This window comes from Curcuma longa, chromosome 7 (assembly GCF_044706935.1).
Source record: "Curcuma longa cultivar G26 ecotype Majalengka, Jawa Barat chromosome 7, ITB_CL_G26_1.1, whole genome shotgun sequence".
NCBI classification, from domain to species: Eukaryota; Viridiplantae; Streptophyta; class Magnoliopsida; order Zingiberales; family Zingiberaceae; genus Curcuma; species Curcuma longa.
Window position 1 is genome coordinate 11,466,268 of NC_133867.1, and position 23,432 is coordinate 11,489,699.

Here is a 23,432-nt window from a genome sequence, read left to right on the forward strand (position 1 = left end):
TCTTCTGAAAGTACTATTTTTTGATTGCAACATTGATTCAAAAGCAAGTGCAAGGATTATTGAGGACTGGTCAATTAGAAATCATATTGAGGAGGTTTATATGTTGACCCACCTCAATGAAGAGTTGATAGTAGTGGAAAGACTTTTGAAAAAGTCGGCAAACACTAATTGAGTTGAAAAATAAAGTGCTTCTATTTGTCAATGGTTACCAGGACATACCTAAGTTCCAAGACGAAGTTATGAATCTTTTTCTTGGGCGACCATCTGACACTATTCGAAACACGAGGACGAATTTTTTTAACCTGGGGTGACTGATGCAGGAGGATCTGAATATTTTTGATAAATTTTATTTTTAATAATTTTTAGGGTTTTGGTATTCAAAGTAGTTTTAAAATTTTTTATTTTTTTATATTTGAGGATTTTAAGTCCATTTAAAATTTTTAGGATTTCGAGTCTGTTAAGAAATTTTCCTTTCTATTAGGATTTCTTTCCTTTTTGTACAAGTTAGTAGATCTATATAAACATCTTGTTAGTTGATGTTTAAGAAGAAGTTTTTGGTATAATAATATTTTCGGCAATGTCATTTATTTTCCTATTTCCTGGTATTCTTTTAAATAACAGGTTTTAGAAAATTGATTTTCAGTGTTCGCAGTCAATCAATGAAATTAATATTGCCCGCAGGATAATTACTATCCAACTCAACATCACAGTCCAAAACAAAATCCACTTGAAAGTTCCTTTGCACTAGTTAATACAGCAAACCCTAATCATCGTCCAAGCAAGGATTAGAGCAACCATGCTACAATCGTGCTCTTTACAAATCAAGAATAAGTTCCTAGACCCTAGGAACACAACACTCACAATGAAATGAATAATTACAGCAAAGAGATCCACAAATGTCACTACTCTCCTTCGAGAATGTTGATATAGAAAAAGGAGAAGGCAAGGTTACCACAAGAGCTTCAGTGTATGAGAGATTTATAAGCTTTGATCAATCAAGCTCTCAGAGTTAGTTGGAAATTTGAGAATAGAATGATAGAAATTTTGTGCTTACTTTTCCCCAATTGAGCTCCACAGCAGACCTTGGTCCAATGTACACCTCCAAAAGGATGAAAGTGACTTGATTATTCGATTGGAAATATGGTCTACTTGTACAAAAATAAAACAGTTAAACCAATGATAATGTTCATAGTTACTATTTAGTGTTTCAATCAATTGGATCCCATCCAATCAACTAAGTTTGCAACTATCTAGATCTTAAAAAGAAACATTTTGTTTCTTTAATCCACCAATCAAATTGACTATCATAGATTGGGACATCTCCTTATCCATCTTACGATCTTCATAAGTCATCGACAAGAAGCAAATTAGGAAACCCCCTTAGTCGAAGTGACACTTAACCATGTGATTGGCTAAGTTTCAAAAGGTGATCTCCAACTCCCTACAACTTTTGGTAGTCAAGGCTACAAAAATAAATGAAATATCTCGTGGTATAAATTCTCAACCTAGATTATCATTTACCAATTACATCCTCTACGACCTTTAATGGATTATATGGGGTTTGCATGATCTTTAAGCCATCGATAAGTATTCACACTCGATACTGTAGCAACCTTAAATGTTAACCCCACGTGACTCCACTCAACTCTGCATTATCACAAGCACAATAGAAACCAAAATATTTTATTTGCATGATAGAGAAATTAAGTACTATTTTGAGTGTAAGAAATCATATTATAAAGTAGTAGAGAGTAGAGAGTAGAGAGTGAATGTTGTAGGATTGATAATGAGTGACTAGAGGAGAGGTGAATAACTGACTGTTTGTCTTGCTTGATTCTACAAATGTTATGGTACGCAACGAGAAATATAGAAAACACAAACACAAGAAAACGAACAAATGGAACAATGTTGCTTTACAATTTGAAACTCCCAACTTCTACTTCAAGGCCTATGATCGTTCAGTGGGTTCTTCTTAGAATTCCTCTATAGTTTATCCTTCTTGGATATTTTCCAAAGGTGAAGAAATTTTTTACAATTTGAGCATTTACAATAACAGCAATGAACTATAATGCTTGAAAAAACAAATCACAACATAAAGAATGGATTATGATATGGAGCTTTTCTTTGGCATGTTTTCACTTGTTGTTACTTTCTATCTCTTTAAATGCTCATTAATGTTGTCAAAATCTCCATCTGGTCTACTCTTTATAAAGTTCTTAACCTACTGTAATTCACTCGATCAATTGAGTGTTTACTTACTACAATTGACTAATTGCATCAGCCGAGTCAATGGAGCCCATATATAGTTGATTGTGTGGATCACAATGACTACTTGAGTTGATTGATCTCCAATAGCATCTTAATCATCTGATTGTTGCAACCAATGACTCTCTTTCTAGATTTTTGTAATTATAACAATCAATTGACTAATTAGTTGACTGTCTTGCTTTAGTCGATTGCATAATCAACTGATCCTCAAATAGAAATTGCTAGTAATTTAGCCTGAGTCGCTAATCGAGTTGACCATCAATCGACTGAAACCTTCCTTCAGTCAATTGAAGCTTCGACTTAAACTAACTTTAACTTCAAATCCGCACAATAGTAAGTCTAGCTGAAATCCAAACTTCAAGTCACTCGTTGACTCGTCTTAAGTGTCCTTGCCAAGAGGCCTATACATCTAAGATTTCCTCATCTTACAAAGAGGCCTCGCCTCTAGGACTTCCCATAGACCATGTTCCATATCTCCAAGACTTGCTTGTTTTCCCAATATTAGTAACCTCAACTTACTAGGACTTCAATTTGCCTAATCTCAAGTTAACCTTGATTTGCAAAGACTTTCACTTATCCAGTCTTAGTTTAACCTTGACATGCTAGGACTTCCACATGCTTAGAGACCACCCCTCTATGCCTTCCACTTGCTCAACATTTATTAAGCTTTAACCTGTTAGAACTTCATCACTTGCTTAGAGACAACTCCTCCAAGATTTTCATTTGTTGGCATCTCGTCAATCTTCACTTGTCGGGACTTCATTACTTGCTAAGCATCTAACTCAATCCAATCAACCTTAACCTACTTAGACATTTACTACCAACATGTGTTGGACTTTTCACTTGCCAACACTTGTTGGACTTTACACTTACTAACACCTGTTGGACTTTGTAGATTATCCTAAATTGCAGCTACTATAGAGACAACTAAAGGCCCTACTTCATTTTAACTTACTTGACCGATTCACCCGTTTAAAAAACATACTCATAACCATAATTCGAATAATATTGTAATGTTACTTAGTGATAATTCCCTTTGAAGAATGATCAACATACTACTAAAATGGTAGGTTAGGTTCACAAATTATAACTTGTTCATGCTACCTAGAGAGATCAAGAGAGGGAATTAGAAAAATGAATAAGAATGCATGACCTCCATTTAACAACTTAAAAAATCAATTAAATTAATTAAATTTCGTTGGTAGTTGTTCCTTTGTAATTATTCATGATTCTAAAGCTTGTCATCCTAGAGAGTTGATTTTCTTATTTACTACTTGACATCCCACTTAGATTTCTACAAAGTTTACATGAGAGACATGTGATGCTAGGAACACAATTATAGTGAGGATCATTATAAAGTCTTTAGTGATATGTAATTATATTCTTGCATTCATAAATTATAATTGTCTCAAAGCATTATTGTCCAATTTATTTAAATATGTTAGGATAAGAAATGGTTTCTATTCATATATATTTATCTTATCAACTTATGAAACATTAGTTCAATTTTTGAATTAGAGAATACACTAATTAATTAGAAGATATTTGAGACTTCAACCTTGCATTATTAACTTTGTTATATGTTGGTTGATTCATCCAAGGTTTAAAATTTTGAGTCGTGTTGAAGTTTCGGTTTATGATTAGAACGATACAGTTTCAATATTGTGTTATGTCGGTACAATTTTGATACTTTTTAAATATAAATATATTGATTAAAAAATATTTTATTAATATTTGATTATCATAGATGCTTGCTATAGAGTTATATTTGAGATGTTGAAAGTAGGATTCAAATTTTGATATTATCTCATAAAATATTTGATGCATATTGAGTAAAAGTTAATTTAGGATTAGTTAAAGTCTACCAAGTAGACATGGCAAGATCAAGTAGATTTAAAGTGAATTTAATTTAGATTTATTTTGATCAGTTTATAATTAAACTAAATTTATATATATAATAATTTAATTAATAGTAATATATTTTATAAGGTTAGAAATTATATTATATTTAATTTTTTTTAACAACATGTTTCCTCCATTTTAAAGATGTGTATTTTTTTTCTATTTACCTTTAGATAGAGGGAAAAAATTAACCATTCTTTAAAAGAGAATTTTTTCATGGATGGATAGTGGAAAAAAAAAAAGTGGTAAAGAGAAAGGTTTTCTTCCTCTTTCTTTACCCTTGCGTATGGATGAAGGAGAAAAAAATTAAGAATGAAGAAGGATCAAGGAGAAAAAAATTAACAATGAAGAAGGATCAAGGAGAAAAAAATTAAAAGAAAAAAATAAGGGAAGGAAATTGAATTATCAGTTAGAAATGAAAAATAATAAATAAATACATTTGAAAAGATTAAAAAATAAATAACTAGACATGAAAAGTGAATAAATAAATCTTTTTAAAAATGGAGGATGTCATGAGGTCGTGGATACAGCAGTGACTCTGTGACCTCACAACATTTTCTACGAGGTTGTAGCTTCATTTGCAATACCATGCCGCGGTCGGTCCACTGGCAGAATGAAAAATTCCACCTGCGCCAATCGACACGACACAGTATTTGAATATATGGATTCATTAGTAAAGTTGCTTACATATTCCATAATACTATTGAGATGCAAACATCATTCTAACCCTGTGTTCAGTTGCAACGTTCTTTATTTGTTCGAAAAGGAAACGAAAAAGGAAGAGAAGAAAGTCAAGGATTAATTTCTTAAGAACTAAGAAAAAGAAATAAGAGTTCCTTACTAATTGAAAGGAAAGACCAAAGAAAGATAATGAAGAAAGCATGCTGAACAAATTGACACAATCATTCCTTATGTGTGGAAATCACGACCTAAGAAGAATTCTTAAAACTTACTTAGAGTCAAATTCTAGCCATGGGAGAAAAATGCAAACTAGGAATTCATTTCTTACAAATTTTAGACTTCATAAATTTTTAGTTTGGAAGATTATACTATTTAGGATAATCACTTAATTCTACTAGTTTTTTAATTTGGTTATTAAATAGGTGATTTATTTCAAGTTTGATTGAGTCCTTTTAGGTATACAATTATTTTTTCCCTAGAATATGCCAATTTTATATAGAGTTGTCAATTTGGATTGAGTCTGTTGGGTTGGCCTGCCTCGCCAAACAATTTAAGAGGGTTGAGTTGAAATTTTATCAACCCATTTAAACTTGGACGGCCAACCAACCTACATAGGTTACGGGTCCAAGGGGGCTCTCAAGTTGGCCTACGGGTTGAGAGGGGATTTCTATTTTCCAAAATTGGGTTATGGATTACGGTGATATATACATTTTTGTAGTGAAAGTTGTGAATTTTTTGTATCAATTGCTTTAGCTAATATGTGTAAGTGTGAAATCAAGAATTAGAATTTTATTAGGCATTTTTTTAGAAATGTTTATTTATAAAATGATCTAATTTAATGAATTCTAGTGATTTTTCTATTTTTATTTTTTGGTGGGCTACCTAACTCGCAACCCACTGTGGGTTGAGTTGGGTTGGAGATTTCTCAGTCTGTTAGGATGGTTGGCCGACCCACCTTGGTCCGTCAAATGACCGCCCCACCACGGGCCGGCTCGTCTGATAACTCTAATTTTATGTTAGTTGAATTCAAAAAGGGACTTCATTCTCCTCATGTTAAATATCCTTCTCTTGATAAAAATCCTTTGTGTGTTTTGTTCGTTGTGAGAGACTTGTTATTTCTAAGTGGGATTACTTATCCTTATGTTGCATTAATTTGGTATCAAAGTGATTGTGTTGCATTACTTGGTAAGCTCATTTGCAGACCCTCTACCATTCTTTTCATTCAGCAGTATTTTTCTTTGATTTTTTTTATATATGCAAAGACAAGCCTTGTTATACTAGAACTACTCAAAATCTTATCAATTGTTGTTGCCCAGTAAGACATCTTTTGCATTGAACTTTCATATTTTAGAGGAGGATTGCTTTGCCATTCATTAGCTGTTGAAGAATAATGCTATTCCTTTCCCCCTTGCAATGCAGGAGAAATGATAGTGGGGCCAAGAAAAACACTTTTTATGGATGAAATTTCAACAGGACTTGACAGCTCCACGACATTTCAGATTGTAAAATGCATGTTGAACTTTGTTCATCAAATGGAGGCCACTGTGCTTGTGTCTCTCCTGCAACCAGCCCCTGAGACATTTGAGCTTTTTGATGATTTAATATTGCTGTCAGAAGGCCATATAATCTATCAAGGTCCAATAGAAAAAAGTTTGGAGTTCTTTCAAACAATTGGATTTACAATACCGTCTCGTAAAGGAGTGGCAGATTTTCTACAGGAGGTAATCTTCGACTCTGTCCCCTTTATGTATTGAAATTTCTTTTACTTATTGATTTGTTTGGCAGGTCTGTTCTAGAAAGGATCAGGAACAATACTGGTCTGACAAAACAAAGCCATATGTTTTTATTCCTGCTTCAAAGATTGCTCAGAAGTTTAGTGAATCTGAATATGGAATTGTTAAAACTATCTTAATCAAAAAAAAAAAAGAACACATGTACAGGGTTTATATAACCAGCATAACCCTAATACCATAAGAAGAAAAGACCTATCTACCCCTGCTTCTCACAACACTCCCCCTCAAGTTGAACATATATATCAAACATGTTCAACTTGCTAAGAACAGAATTAAACATAGCTTGGGGTATAGCCTTCGTAAACATATCAGCAAGTTGGTCCTCAGATTTGACATAAGGCAAACATAATTCTCCGGAATCAAGTCTCTCCCGAATAAAGTGGCGATCAATCTCGATGTGTTTAGTCCGATCATGTTGTACTGGATTATTTGCAATATTGATTGCAGCCTTGTTGTCACAATATAGCTTGAGGGGTAATTCTGCTTTTAATCCCATGTCTTCCAACAAAAAACACAACCACAATATTTCTGCAAGACCATGTGCCATGGCTCGATATTCTGCTTCAGCACTGGACCGTGCACAAACATTTTGTTTCTTACTTCTCCAAGTTACCAGGTTTCCTCCCAAAAAAGTGCAATAGCCAGAAGTGGACCTTCTATCATCTCGAGAACCAGCCCAATCTGCATCAGAATAACATTCCACTTTCAGATTACCACCTCCTTTGAACAGCAAGCCTTTTCCGGGACATGACTTCAAGTACCTTAAAATCCTGTCAACAGCCTTCATATGGACAGTTTTAGGAGCATGCATGTACTGGCTCACCACACTAACAGCATAGGTGATGTCAGGCCTAGTCATAGACAAATATAGTAATTTTCCAACCAACCTTTGATACGTTCCCTTTTCCAGACTTGTAAGATCTTCCCCATTAGAACTAGTAAGATCATGATTTACTTCTATAGGAGTAGATGCTGGTCGACAACCCAACTTCCCTGTCTCCTTGAGTAAATCCAACACATACTTTCTCTGACACATATAAATTCCTTCTTGAGATCGAGCAACTTCAATACCAAGGAAGTACCTCAATAGTCCAAGATCTTTAATTTCAAATTCTGATGTTAACTTGGACTTAAGAGCCTGGATTTCAGCTTCGTCATCACCTGTAACTATCATGTCATCAACATAAACCAAGAGAATGGTAGTTCTGCCCTCTTTCTTTTTAACAAAAAGTGTATGATCAGCATTTCCTTGTTTAAAGCCAAACAATATCATGGCTTTGCAAAACCTATCAAACCATGCTCTGGGAGATTGTTTAAGCCCATACAAAGCTTTTCTTAGCCTGCAAATTTTTCCTTTTGTTTCGATTCCAGGAGGTGGTAACATGTAGACTTCTTCATGAAGGTCACCATTCAAAAATGCATTTTTAACATCTAGCTGAAATAGAGGCCAATCATATTGAGCAGCAAGAGAAATAATTACTCTGACCGAATTCAGTTTTGCAACTGGAGCAAAAGTCTCCAAGTAATCCACCCCATATGTTTGAGTGAATCCCTTGGCAACAAGTCTGGCTTTATATCTGATCACTTCACCCTCTGAATTATACTTGATAGTATAGACCCATTTAGAACCAACCAAGTTCTTCCCCTTTGGAGGATCAACTAATTCCCAAGTACCATTCCTGTTAAGAGCCTCTATCTCTTCATTCATTGCTTCCAGCCACCTAGCATCCTTTACAGCTTCATAATAAGAAGAAGGTATAGCATGACTTGATAACTGTGAAACAAAAGCATGATATGAAGAAGACAAACGAGAGTAAGAAACGTGATTGGAGATAGGATGTTGAGTACATGACCTGACCCCCTTCCTAACAGCAACAGGAAGGTTCAGCTCATTCATATTTAATGACTGCTCCAAGGAATCAAGAGCCAGAGCATCTGATTCGACTAGCCGGTCAGTAGTAGGTCCTTGCTTGTGTCTTCGTCGCTTGTAAGTGATAATTTCCTGTGAAGACTGCGAGCCCAGTAATGTATTTTCCATGGCATCCACTGGAATAGGAGATGGACTACTTCAGGAGGAGATGGGACTACTTCAGGTACACAAGGAGGAGATGAGACCACTTGAGGTACACAAGGAGACACAGAAGAGGTAATATGCTCCCCCTGAGGATGAGGCTGAAGAGAATAATAAGACTCGGACTCAAAAAAGGTAACATCTTTCAAAACATATCTCGTCCTAGTAATAGGATCAAAGCACTTGTAACCTTTCTGACAAGTGGAATATCCTAGAAAAACTCCCCGTATAGAACGAGGATCAAGTTTTGAGGACTTGGGACCAAGAACATGAATAAAGCAGAGAGAACCAAAAACTCGAGGTGTAAGGGAGAACAACGTGGTGCCAGGACGAAGAATAGTGAGAGGGCACCGATACCCGAGACCTTTGGATGGCAATCTATTGATGATATAGGCAGCGGCAAGGACAGCATCAGCCCAGAAAAATTTAGGTAAGTGGCGTTGAAATAATAGTGCACGGGCTGTTTCAAGGATATGACGATTTTTTCTTTCAGCCACTCCATTCTGTTGTGGTGTGTAGGGACAGGATGACTCATGAAGAATTCCTGAATCCTCAAGGAAAGTATTTAGAGACTGAGCAAAGTACTCACGGGCATTATCAGAACGTAAAGTCTTTACTCTTGTATGAAATTGAGTTTCTACCATTTGACAAAAAGTTTGAATGAGTCGAGGAACTTCTTCTCTGCTTTTCATCAAATAAAGCCATGTACAATGGGTGTAATCATCAATAAAAGAGAGAAAATATCGATAGCCATCCAAAGAAGTCACAGGAGAGGGCCCCCACACATCAGAATGAACAAGATCAAATGGAGAAGAACTTTTATTTATGGACTCAGAAAATTGAGTTCTACAATGTTTTGATAACTGACAGACTTCACACTGAAGTGACTCAAAAGAAATTGATGAGAAAAGACTAGGAAATAAAACTTTCAAAGACCTAAAGGATAAATGTCCCAACCGGGAATGCCATAAGAGGATATCTTGATGTTTATTCTCCAAACACTGTGCTGTAGATTTCAGAGCAGAGGCTGTTCCAAGCTGATAGTAATAAAGACCTCCTACTTCACGGCCAGTCCCAATCGTTTGCTTGGTCTCGAGATCCTGGAAGACACAATGATCAGGAAAAAAGGTTACTGAGCAGTGAAGTTGTTTTGTAATGCTGCTAACAGAAAGTAAATTAAGAGAAATAGAAGGAACATGAAGAGCAGAGGATAGGATAAAATGATCTGCCAATTGTATGGAACCTTTGCCAGCAACAGTGGCCTTGGTTCCATTTGCAATGGTCACTTTATCTTGCCCAGAGGACAAAGAGTAGGAAATGAAGGAGTTAGCAATGTTTGTCATATGATCTGTAGCTCCTGAGTCAATGACCCAAGGGCTATAAGAGCTTGAACCAGCAACACTCAATCCCAAGCCACGGATACCTGTGTGCGCTTGAGATGGAGGGGTAGAGGCAGAAGATGAAGCCTGAAGCCGCGAGAGAAGGTGCTGAAGGTTAGCAATGTCAGTAGAGGACAACCCAACAGAAGAAGACACAGAGGAACCAGCAGTCTCCCCCTCCACTAATTTCTTGACAGCAACATTCCCACGACTAGGGGCCTTCTTGTCACCATGTTTGAATTTGTCAGGTTTCTTCTCTGGATATTTCTCCCAACAAAAATCTGAATCATGATTAGTCCTCTTGCAGTGCCGACAAAATTTATCACCTCTTCCTTTAGTTCCCCCAGGCTTGGACTTGTTTGTAGAACTGATAAGAGCAGAAGTCTCCCCAATTGGAGTGCTGGTAGCAGAAATACCCTTGTTGCTCATGGTCCTTTTCCTGCCCTCCTCACTGAGAACTTTGTAATAAACTTGTTCTAGAGAGGGAGTAGGATCAAGACTAAGAATTTGTCCTTTTAAACTCTCAAACTCTGCATTAAGCCCATCTAGAAACTTAATAATTCTGTCCTTCTCCAGAAGTTTTAAATATCTCTGGTGATCATCAGTGGAAATCCAATCTCCATCCTGTAATAGTCAAACTCATCCCACAACCCCTTCAGAGCAGCAAAATAATTGGTGACAGACATAGAACCTTGATCAAGTTTAAAAATTTGACTACTTAGCTGATAAGTACGCAACATGTCATGCTTGCGTCCGTACATTTGCTCCAGTGTCTTCCACATGTCAAAAGCTGTTTTATTATGAAGAATGACCTGTTTGATGCCAGAACTGACAGAATTGAGTATCCAAGTCATCAACTGAATATTGTCACGCCTCCAAATACGAAAGTTTGGGTCTTTTTCATCTGGTTTCACTTTAGTACCATGAAGAACATCAAGTTTATCATGACCTTCAACATAAAGTTCAACAGCAACTGCCCAAGATGCATAATTTGTCTCTGTCAATTTTTCTGAGGTTATCTGAAGACCGGATCCTCCATTTCCTGGCATTGTGAAAAAAGGTTGTACCTGTCCAGAAGAAGTCAAGGGATCTGCAGAAATACCAGAAGTTTCTCCAGAGATGTCCGCCATAAAATAAAGATGTTGTCACAAAGTTCCAAGCAAAGAAGATGCTTAGGCCAGTAAAGTTTTTTTTTTTTTTTTTTTTGGGAATCAGAAGGTGCAGCCTAGGGCTGCAGAACAAGAGAGCACAGATTTTCGGGCAAAAAAAAATCGTGAGAAGATTTCTCGGGATCGGGCAGAAGCAAGAACCACAACTAGGCAGCTGTGTAGAAACAACTTCTCTGTTGTTCGAGCTGACTCTTCTTCCCGTCGCGTCGAGAAACTCCGGCAGTAAACAGCTCCGGCAACTTCGCGAACTCCGGCAGCAACCCCTTGGCCGGCAGCAGTAGCGGACCAGAGGATGGTCTCCTCTCCAGCGACAGCAAGCCTTCCGGAACAGCACCACACTCTAGCCTCTCTCACTGTTTGAGAAACAACAGTTTGGATGGCGCAGCAGGAGGTCGGCGTCGCAGGAGAAAAGAAAGGTTGTCGGCGCAGCAGGAGGCGGAAGGAGCAAACGGCGAGCTCCTGAGAAAAACTGCGGGCTCGAGACTGGACGAACGGCGCAGCAGGAGGCAGGTTGGGAAGAGGCGTCGACGGTCGCGGCACAGACGTCGCGTGCGCAGAGAAGAAGGCGGCGTTGCTGAACGGGGCGAGCGACGGCGGCGGCAATGAGGAGGAAGAAGAGGAGTTGATGGCTAGGGCGGCGCCGCTCGGGCTCTCTTTCTTCTCCGACCGAAGCAGAGGACGGCAGCGGCGGGCGTCTCCAAGTAGCGGGCGACGGCGTCGGGCAGAGAAGGCGGCGGAGTCGCACGCGTGGTTGTGCAGTGCTTCGGAAGAGGAAAGCTGGAGGCGATGGCTGCGGAGGAAAGAGGCTCGGGCGTGCAGCGCTTCGGAAGAGGAGAGAAAAAAAATTCGAGGCGATGCGTCGCAACAGTCGAAAAGAAAAGAAGCGAGGCCGGTTGCGGCAGGCGGCGGAGAAAAACTTAGGGTTTTGGAAAAACCTGCTCTGATACCATGTTAAATTATCTTAATTCAAAAAAAGGAACACATGTACAGGGTTTATATAACCAACATAACCCTAATACCATAAGAAGAAAAGACCTATCTACCCCTGCTTCTCACAACAGAAGTTTCATCATCATCTTCCTCTTAACATCTTTTCTAGCTTGCACCATTTTAATTTGTTGGGTAAGAAATTGAGATGGTCATGGTGTATCTCCTGATTCATTAGGTAAGAATGCTTGACCATCATTAAATCACTCCCATAAAAATCCAATATCAAATGGGTCTATATTATCGGACCTTTTGTATGTTTTTCTTCTATTATGACCCTTAATTCAAGATGCATATCATAGTGAATATACTCCATCTTTTCCAAGTGACGATAAGATATAGGATATTACACTTTCATATGAATAAAGAGGGAAGTTTTCCAATTTCCCTAGTAATCATTTACAAGTTTCATTTGCTAGAAAATCTATACTACAATCTTTTTTAGAGTAAGGTGGATCCTCATATTGCAATCACCACTTAGTTGTAAGATGAATAAGTGACCAAAATTAAAAGTCTTCTATAGGTGTTGCAAATGACTAATATTAAATTATTTTATATTTATCAATATCCAATTTATATTTGTATGACACTATAAAAAGATAAACCCGTCAATGTCGGTCCCAAGTCCGAATGAAAAAGGGCGAGGATTGCACGTTAGGTTACCAGCCAGCGTGGACTTTCAGACAAATTAACGCCGAACGGGATAGCGATTATTCCGCAGGCAATGCTCTGATACCGATTGACACCGGACGGGATAACGATTATCCCGGGGGCAATATTGAATCTGTTGGTTCGATTGTGAACGTCAGAAACAATCTTCTAAAATCTGTTAATTCAGAAGAATAACAAGAGATAGGGAAATAACGGCATCCCCAAAAATATTATTAAACCAAAACTTTTTCTCCCTAAACATCAACTCATAAGATGTTTATATAGACCCAAACCATAAGAAAGATTCCTAAAAAAAAGAAAAATTTCTTAACAAACTCTAAAAGAAAGATTCTTCATAAAAAGAAAATTTTCTTAACAAATTCGAAAAGAAAGATTCCTAATAAAAAGGAAAATTTCTTAACATACTCGAAATCCTAAAAATCCTAAACAGACTTCAAATATAAAATCCTAAGAAAAATTGTTAATAGGCTTAATCCTAAAAATCCTAATCAGATTTAAAACAAATCCTAAAATAAAAAAATAGAACTTTTTAAAACTACTCTAAATACCAAAAACTTCAAAAATTACTAAAAATAAAAATGATCAAAATTAATAATAAAAATCTTTAGATTCTCCTGCATCACAAATGTTCAATGAATTGATCCATCAGACTATTGTACTATTGCTAGGATGTTCCCTAGAAGGAATGCATTGTAGGATCCGATTGTAATGTCTCGGCAATGATCGCTACATTTCCATTAGAACTTAGATGTAGTGTTAAATATGCAAGAGTTTTCATACCATAGGTTGGGTAAGAACAAATATTATAAGAAAAATAATTGTCTAAAATTTGGAACATAAAATTTAGGAACGCTCATTGGTAAAGCAATGGAGGTAGTAGATATGATGATTAAGAGAAAATTAATATTTCATGTGTATAAGAGACAAAATGAGTAGGAGAGAAAGCAAAGATGATAGAAAATTTAGATTTTAAGTTATGATACACAAGGAGTAAAATAAGAAATGGAGTAGGTATTATTGTCGATAGTTCATTAAATGATAAAATAGTAGTAGTTAGAAAGGAGATAGGATTATAACTCTCAAGATAGTGGTGGCGAGAGCAACTATTAATGTAATTAACATATATGTACCTCAAGTAGGATTAGATGAATACATCAAATTTAGATTTGGGACGACCTAGATGAGGTATTACAAAACATTCCACTAATTGAAATAATTTTAATAGGAAGAGATCTAAATGGGCATATAGGAATGAAAAATGAGGAATATGATAGAGTGCATGAAGGGTTTGAGTTTGAAACAAGAAATGAAAAAAGAAAAACTATATGGATTTTGCGATAGCATATGACTTTATACTAGCTAATATATTTTTTAAGAAAAGAGAAGAACACTTGGTCACGTCCAAAAGTGGGAATAATAAATTATAAATTGACTTTTTTATGGTTAGAAAGAAGGATAGAAAGATGTGTAAAGATTGCAAAGTCATCTCTAGAGAAAACTTAACTACCCAACGTAGGTTAGTAGTGTTGGATATACGCCTTAAATATAGTAAGGAACATGGATTAAAATATCGTACTAAGTCGGTTGAAATGGGCAAAACAATTTGTTTCGCTCGTCGATCAGCATGGGCACGACCCGGCATTAGGCTCCGTGATAGACGAAAGGCCTTATGCGACCTTGTGGTCGTAGAGGAAGGGTTGCGCAACCCCCGCAATAGTAGTGAAGGTGTCGCGCAACCGCGCGGCAACCCCAAAGGGGTCGCTAGACCCCCTCGTCCACCGTAATGGGTCGCACTCGAGGCCTCGTTGGAGGAGTCGCGCGACCCCCGCAACCGCTTTGAGGGATTATGCAACCCTCGCAGCGGTGCCGGAGTCGCGTGAGCTTGCTGGCGTCGTGAGTGGGTGTCACGGGTCCCGAGTATTTTTTTAATTATAACTTAGGTTGATCATTTTAATTAGCTTTTAACTATGATAGGGATAATCTAAAAAGACTTTATTAAATCCTAAAAATTATCTAATTAATCATATATTTTATTTATTTTAATTCTCAAAAGATATAATTAAACTTTTATTTATTAATTAATCTATTTTCATTTTTTTCTATTTTAAAAGATTATTTTTTCTATTTTAAAAATATTTATGTTAAATATTTTATTTTTTTATTAATATATTTTATATTTAAAAAATATCGAAACTATATCTACATAGTACGATTCGATACTAAAATCATATCGTTTCGATCTAGGATCGAAACCTCGGCACAGGTCGAGATTTTAAACGTTGGTAAGGAAAATATACTCGACTTTTAGAATTAAGCAGTGGATGTTAAAGGATGGAAAGCAAAACATATTACCCGACTTTTAGAATTAAGCGGTGGAAGTTAAAGGATGGAAAGCAAAACATATTTAAAGAGAGGGTAAGAGTACAAATATTAGGAGACATATACGATGACTCGAATATGATATAGGATAAAATGGTATTAAAGTTAAAAATAATAATCAAGAGTGTACTCTGTAAGTCAAAAGGATATGGACGATGTACCACAAAGTAAAGAATCTTGATGGTGGAATGAGAAAGTATAGAAGAAAGTGAAGGAAAAACGAACAACCTATAAGGTATTATATATTTGTAAGAATGAGAAATTTTTTTTAAAATATACAGTACCCAAGCAAGAGGCCAAGAAAGTAGTAAATGACGCTAAGAATGAAAATTTTGAACTTTAGATACAAAAGAAAGGGAAAAAGATATTTATAGAATAGTTAAAGCAAGAGAGAGAGAAATATAAGAGATCCTATTTAAATAAGATGTATTAAAGATAAATGCAATAGATACTAGTAAATGACGAGGAAATAAAAGAGCGATGGAAGAATTTTTTTCATCAACTTTTTAATAGAGGTTTAGAAGACCAACTTAATTTAAGTGATTTAAGTAGGTCAAATGAGTATTAAAATTTAAATTTTGATTATAAAATTCAAATTTTAGAAGTAGAATAAGCTTTAAATGGGATGTAAAATAGAAAATCAATTGGATCAAATGATATTTCGATAGAGGTATGGAAGTACTTAAAGAAACAAGATATTGAATGACTTGTAAAGTTAGTCAATTAGATATTGAAAATTAAAAAAAATGTTTGATCAATGAAGGATAAGTACTCTAAATTTCTTATATAAAAATAAAGTAGATGTACAAAATTACGCAAACTATAGGGGTGTTAAACTAATGAGTCATATCATGAAACTTTGGGAAAGAGTAATAGAAAAAAGACTATAGAAGAAGACAACGGTGATCAAAAATCAATTTGGATTTATGCATGGAAGGTCGACAATAAAAGTTATACATCTTCTCAAGAAACTAATTGAAAAATATCAGGAACAGAAGTAAGACTTGCATATAGTATTCGTCGACCTAGAAAAAGGTTATGATAGAATCTCAAGGGAAATTATATAGAGAATTTTAAAAAAGAGAGGTGTTAGTATAATTATATTGAACTAATTAAAGATATGTATAAAGATGTAATAACAAGAGTGAAGACTTCAAACGACCGAAGTTTTCCATAAAGATAGATGGTCAAAGATAAGCTCTAAGTCACTATCTGTTTACATTAATCATAGATAACTTCACTGGACAGATCCAAGATACGACACCGCGGTGCATGTTAGTTTTAGATGATATTATTTTGGTAGATGAGACATGTGAATGAATAAATACTAAACTCGAATCTTGACGGAAAATATTAAAAGTGAAAGATTTTAGGCTTAGTAGAGTAAAAACAGAATTCATGCAATTTAAGTTTAATAATATTAGACGTAATGAAACAATTGTTAAGATAGGAGATGACGAGTTATTTGTAACTGAGAGTTTTAAGCATTTTGGATTATTTTTGCAAAAGGATGGAGGGATTCAGAGAATGTCTTGCATATAATACAAGTAGGATGGTTGAAATGGAGAAAGTGTCGGGTTCTTTATGATCAAAAAATACACTTAAAAGAAAAATTTTACAAAATGATGATTAAATCTGCTATGTAATATGGAGTTGAATGTTGAGTTATGATTTGAGCACATGAGCAGAAAATGAGAGTTGCAGAGATAAGGATGTTAAGGTGGATGTGTAGACATATAATAATGAACATGATAAAAAATGAAAATATTAGAGAGAAAGTCGGGGTTATACCTGTTAAGAAAAAATTTCAAGAGACATGTTTAAGATGATACGGATATGTACTTAAACGATCAATAAATATTCCAATTAGGCAATATGAAATTCTAATAAATGTGCATATCAAATGAGGAAGAGGAAGACTTTTAAAGACTTGGTTAGCAAAAATAAAATAAGATAAAATTTATTTAAATATAAATGATGATATAGTAAAGAATAAAACTCAATTGTTTAAAAAGATCCATATAGCCAACCTCACTTAGTAAGATAAAACTTAGTTGTTGTTATTGTATGACACTGTAAAAAGATCACATAAAAGTCATATATTTCTTGAAGTCATTCTTAGCCTCAACAATTATTTTTTATTTTGCTATAATTTTGATTTTGCATTTTTGAAATCCATTAGCCTCAATAGTTAATTTTCTATTTGGCTGTAATTTTGATTCTGCACTTCTAAAAGCCATTAGAAGATCATCATTTGTTGCATTGTCACATTATATTAATATTGATATGTCGAATTAAGATAACAACATCAAATAAAAATATATAGTATTAATAATAATAGATATTAAAATTTTCTTATTATTAAAATATTATGTACTTGTCAAACAAACATCTTTTCCATTTAGCTATCTTATCTCCCACTCCTAGTAATTATATCAACATAATGTTGATACTTGGTTGACAACTATAGAGGTGTCTTGATTTTCTCGATTGCTTCATGAATTAAATGGTGGGCATTACCTATTTATTACTTTTGTCCATGTTAACTTTGCAAGAAACAATGTACAAAGACTCAATAAACATAAAAATTTGTCATTTAACTCAGAACTAGTAGATATAATATTTTTTGTGCCTCCTACCCTTAATAGTTCTAGAGTACCAAGAGATTTTCTAGTTCTTCAAAGTGAACATGACCTTTAATTTGACATTTTTTAGGGACAACAAATTTAACAGGAGAAAATGAGTTGTAAGCCTACTTGCTTATGGTCGTAGAATCTCTTCATAAATAAATTTTATCGTAATTTATGAACTCAATGATGATTATAAAGGAATTTTGTTGATAATTTTTCTTATTTTTATAAGCTTTTCACTATTTTAAGTCTATTGACGTCTATCATTGTTAAATCAATGCAATATAATCTACACGGTCCAAAATAATGCTAGAAGGAAGATCTTGCTTTAATAATTATTTATTCTCTTAAAGTTGACACTATTGTCTATAACCACTGCACTATGTTCTACACCTATCTCCCGAGCTATATTAATCATTAGGTGATATACATAATATGTATAATAACAAACTATAGTTATATGTAAAATTTATGTAATATCACCCAAGGAATGCAATCTCGAACTGTTTCGTCCGATACGGGCGAAACATCTCGTTTCACCTGCGGACCAAAACCGATATAGTCATGCCTCCTATTTCGACGCGCTCAATATGGAGGAGTCGTCAAGCCCTTCCGACTCACCCAAAGGGGTTCCAACCGTCGTGCAATGCGTCCGGAGGCATCGCCAGTCCCGCGCGACTCCTCTAGAGGTGTCGTTGGGCTTGTGCAATGCCTTTGGAGGCGTCGCGTAGGCGCAGTGTCGCGCGGGCGCGGAACAGGAGCGGTGAATTTTGGTTTAATTAAATTAATAATCTTAATCAACTCTCATTTATAGTTGAAGTAATTTAAATAGGCTTTATTAAAGTCTAATAAGATTATCTTATTAATTTAATATAATAATTTTAATTAAATTTATTATATTAAAATAAAATAAAATTTTATAAATTATAATTAAAAGTTTTTTATAAAAATTATTTAAATTATATATATAATTTCTAATTAATAATTAATTACTATATAAATTATAATTATATAAATGGTTAATCAACTAATATAATTATAATATAAATTTTATTTTTTAATTATTTTTATTAAAATATAAAAAATAAAAATATTCTAATTAATATTTTTAATTTCGTAATAAGAATTTATTCAAAATAAAACTTTAAATTGTTTTTTAAAATAAAAATAAATTAAAATTTCTAAAAAATATTCAAAATATTTGAAATAATTCTAAAAATTTATAAATAATTTTAAAATTTTGTAAATAATTCTAAAAATTTTAATTATTTAAAAAAAGTTAAAAAATATTTCATAAGTCAGCTAGAAAATCAACAACTCTTTAATCAATTAACTACCTAGTTAACTGCAACAATTGACTTCATTCAGAATCAAAACATTTTGTTCACTCAAAATCTACATCCAAGTTGACTATGATGCTCCAGTTGGCTAGAACAAAGATTGATCATTGTATATACAATCTTATTTCATTTGGCTTAATAACTATTATCCCACTGGAATCAACTATATGCATCCTCCTATGTTATTAGACTAGATCTCCTACTTATTTTTAAATTATACACAATAAACATATTTATATAATAATTATTATGTATATAAATAAATAGTATTAAAACCATGTTGGCACAACACGATACAATACCGAAACCGTATCGTTCTGGTCTGGGATCGAAACCTCAGCATGGGTCGAGATTTTAAATCTTGATATCACCTTTTATTACAGTATAGTAGAAAGTTGGTAATGTTTATCTATGTAGATACTATCTAGCTATTATTGCACATCAATGTAACCCCACAAGGTCATATTGTGTCTTGCATGATAGACTCTAATTTCTCGATCAGTTCTACTTGTTTGCCTAGGTATGTGCCAACAATTTCATATACAATTAAAGGTTTAATAGCAGAATCAAAGTTACCATAATGTAGTCTTGGTATGAACTAACAATACCCCTTAGTGTGACAAACAATGGAGACTATGTTACGGTAGTATGTAGTGTTTGTTTTGCTAAGGGGAATTTAATTGAAATGAAAATTTTGGTAATACTTTGACCAATAGATTTCCTCTCCATTTTGTAGGCATTATCAATTCTAGTCTTCCTATTAGTCTAGCTTGGGAATGTCATTAGATTGATATTGATTGTAGTCCTTTGTTTAATGGAAAGAAAGAAAAGGACCAATATCATCACGTGATAAGGTAACATGAACGCTTTTCTCCACAATGTTGAGGTAATAGTTACCACTTTCACTATAATGAGTTACTTCCATTAGCACTAGTTGTGCCATGATTATATCGCATTTGTTATTTGCACTCATATCCAACTCAAGAGGCACAAAGTGACTGGAAATTCTTCATGATTTAAGATATATCACCTTCAAATTTATTGGGTTCTTTAGAAATTTTTTTTAATCAAAATCTTCACATTCCTATTGTTTGTATTTGACAATATTTAGTCCCCGGGGCATAGTTGAGTTGGTTACGACGGAGCAGAGTTGTTGAAGTGGGTAAGGGTCGAATCTCAGCGAAGCCGAGGCAATACCCTTCTCCGTTGTGGTCAACTGCAGCTTCTCGATTTTCCTCCTCACAGATGGTCGTGGGGCCGATCGTGTGGGGCCGATTTTGTGGGGCCACTGGGGTGGCGGATTCCACCTTTTGTTGAAGTATTTGACAATATTTACATCAAATTCTCCTTTATTGCATGATGGATTTCTTAAGGGACTTTTGGCCACTTTAAAACAACCAATATGCATCAATAAGTTGTATGATCAATGTGACCCCACCCTTCCGTCGAATCATATCACAATGTAAATACTAACAATAAAATTGATTCTCTAGTTGACATGCCTATCTTCAAGGTAGACATAAGCTGATATTTTGGTATCATTTGTCTACCTATACATTATTAAAAAAGTTGGAGCATTAAAAATATAAAAACAAAATCATCCACATGAGTGATACACTAATATAACTACCACACAATCCACACCAAGTAAACACACTAATATAATATTTATTAAATATGAAATTATTCAATTGATATAAAAATTATCTAATTAACAATTAGTTAATGTTATGTATATTATTATATGTCATATAACATAAATCTATTATATATGATATGTTATACATATTATTCTAAATTATATAACATAACATATTATATATAACAAATGTATATTATATTTGTTATAAAATCAAGCTCCTAATCGCAAAATTGTAAGCTCCCAAAATTGCAAAATTGTGAAGGTTCCCCGACGAAGCTCCGCTATGTGGATGTGAGCTTCCGCCCACGACTACGACATCGACGTTATAACATTATATGATTATATAACATATAAAATGACATATAATATATATATATATATATATATATATATATATATATATATATATATATATATATATAAAATTTCTCTAGACAAGGCATTTGCATATCCCTGTCGCCAAAATCGTGAAGTTGTGAAGCTATGCCAGACCTCTAGAACTTGAAAACCCATCTTCATCAAATCTTGCCAGACCTTGTGAAATCCCTCTAACCACCTCTGAGCACCTTACCTACCTTAGCTAGTTCTCCTCTACTTGTGTGGACCTCCACAGTTGGTTGCCCCACCTTTGTCAAATTGAGTCATTGTAGAGGTGTGAAATCCCTCTGACTATCTTACCTTAGTTCTCCTTTAATGCCACCAGATTCTAATCTTCTGATCGCCATGAATCTTCCTTTGACGGTATGAGCGTCCAACAATCAAGTATTCATTCTCTTGATTTTGAGTGTTTTTTTATAGGTTGTTCTCCTCTTTCTTTTCCTGTGACCCCTTCTCCTTTCCACTTTTCCTTCCCATGAGTGCAGAATGATCTTTATCTTCATAGGTTGAGACTGGATAGATTCGATTGGTTTTCATGCATGCTAACTGAAACAAAGGAATCTACCACTTGGCCCTATTTGGCATGAGTGGCATTGTTCTAACACAAGTGACAAAATGATTAAATGCTGAGTTGCCTTGTGTTGTGTCTTAGTTTTCCAACAAAAAGGTTTGACCATGCCTGGCGGCATGGCTTGAGACTTCAAACCATGAGTGATGCCCTCCAAATACTTTATAACAACCCCCATTATGCAGCAGAGCGATGCATTATTATCATCCCACTGGACATTTGCATCTTGAACAGCTGAAGGAATCATTCCATGAAAGCATCTGCTCCAACCATCAATCTTTTTAGTGACTCACTTGGGGCTCTGAAAATAGAGGAATAACAACTTTTGTATTATATTCTTCATATACATCAAAACTGTAAGCTAAGAGGATTACTGATCCCATGAGCTTACAATTTTGGAGAATAATGTTTATGCATTCTAATAGGTTTGTTCATTCTTCCTACTATCGAATTGTTTTACTAGGTCGGATAGTAATTGGCATACTGTGCAGGTTGCATTTGTTGGATTCATCACATGCACGATATTTCTACGTACAAGAATTCATCCTGTTGATGAGGCAAATGGAGCATTGTACCTTTCTTGTTTGTTCTTTGGGCTGGTGCACATGATGTTTAATGGGTTTTCTGAGCTTTCCATTACAATATCTCGGCTTCCAGTTTTTTATAAGCAGAGGGACAGCCTTTTTTATCCAGCCTGGGCCTTTTCTCTTCCTAGTTGGCTATTACGTCTTCCTTACTCAATTATTGAATCAATAGTATGGTCTTGTATGGTATACTACACAGTCGGTTTTGCACCAAATGCTGCGAGGTAGATATGCATACTTGCCATAATGTTCTTCATATAAGGTGCCTATTCTTTTAGAGTGTGAATTTGAGACAATATCTTGTTGCAGGTTTTTCCGTTTCATGTTTTTATTGTTCTCTGTACACCAAATGGCACTGGGACTCTTCCGTAGTATGGCAGCTATTGCAAGAGATTACACTATTGCCAATACATTTGGATCTTCTGCACTGTTGATTGTGTTCCTTTTGGGAGGATTTATTGTCCCAAAAGGTGAGATTTTGATTATCTTGTACATTGTTCCTGAATGTAGTATTATCAGTTAGTCTAATAAAAGTAATTTGACTTATTGTTTTTACTTCGCTTAAAAGTCTTACTGAAGCTTGATCTATAATACCAGATTACATCAAGCCATGGTGGGTTTGGGCTCACTGGGTTTCACCTCTTACATATGGACAACAGGCGATTGCAGTGAATGAATTTACAGATTCAAGATGGGACAAGGTTCTATTTTGTCCTCAAATTTTCTCCTAAAAAGCTACCATGTGAATCATGCCTCACCATTTCATTTAACATGATCTCTTCATAACAGATATCTGCTCATGGGGACACTGTTGGTAATAGTGTACTTCGCTTATATGGTCTATCAAATAATAAATTATGGTATTGGCTTGGAGTTGGTGTTTTGTTGGCATATTCCATTGTTTTCAACATAGGACTCACTCTTGCTTTGGCATACCTTCAACGTAAGCCTTATGTCTAATTTGTCGATGTGGTTAGAATCTCTAAATT

The 23,432-nt window shown here is 34.8% G+C and overlaps 1 protein-coding gene and 1 pseudogene across 1 annotated transcript in view; one reads left to right on the top strand and one right to left on the bottom strand.

Annotated features, from left to right (window-relative positions):
• The window catches only part of LOC141832638 (ABC transporter G family member 31-like), a 37,565-nt gene extending 30,960 nt beyond the window's left edge, over positions 1 to 6,605 (top strand). Inside the window, exon 7 of the mRNA XM_074720103.1 lies at positions 6,271 to 6,605. Coding sequence (XP_074576204.1) covers positions 6,271 to 6,605 — 335 coding nt within the window. The remainder of the gene's footprint in view (positions 1 to 6,270) is intronic.
• Positions 6,606 to 9,683: 3,078 nt separating this feature from the next.
• LOC141831474 (uncharacterized) lies at positions 9,684 to 11,112 on the bottom strand (annotated as a pseudogene).
• Positions 11,113 to 23,432: the final 12,320 nt, after the last annotated feature.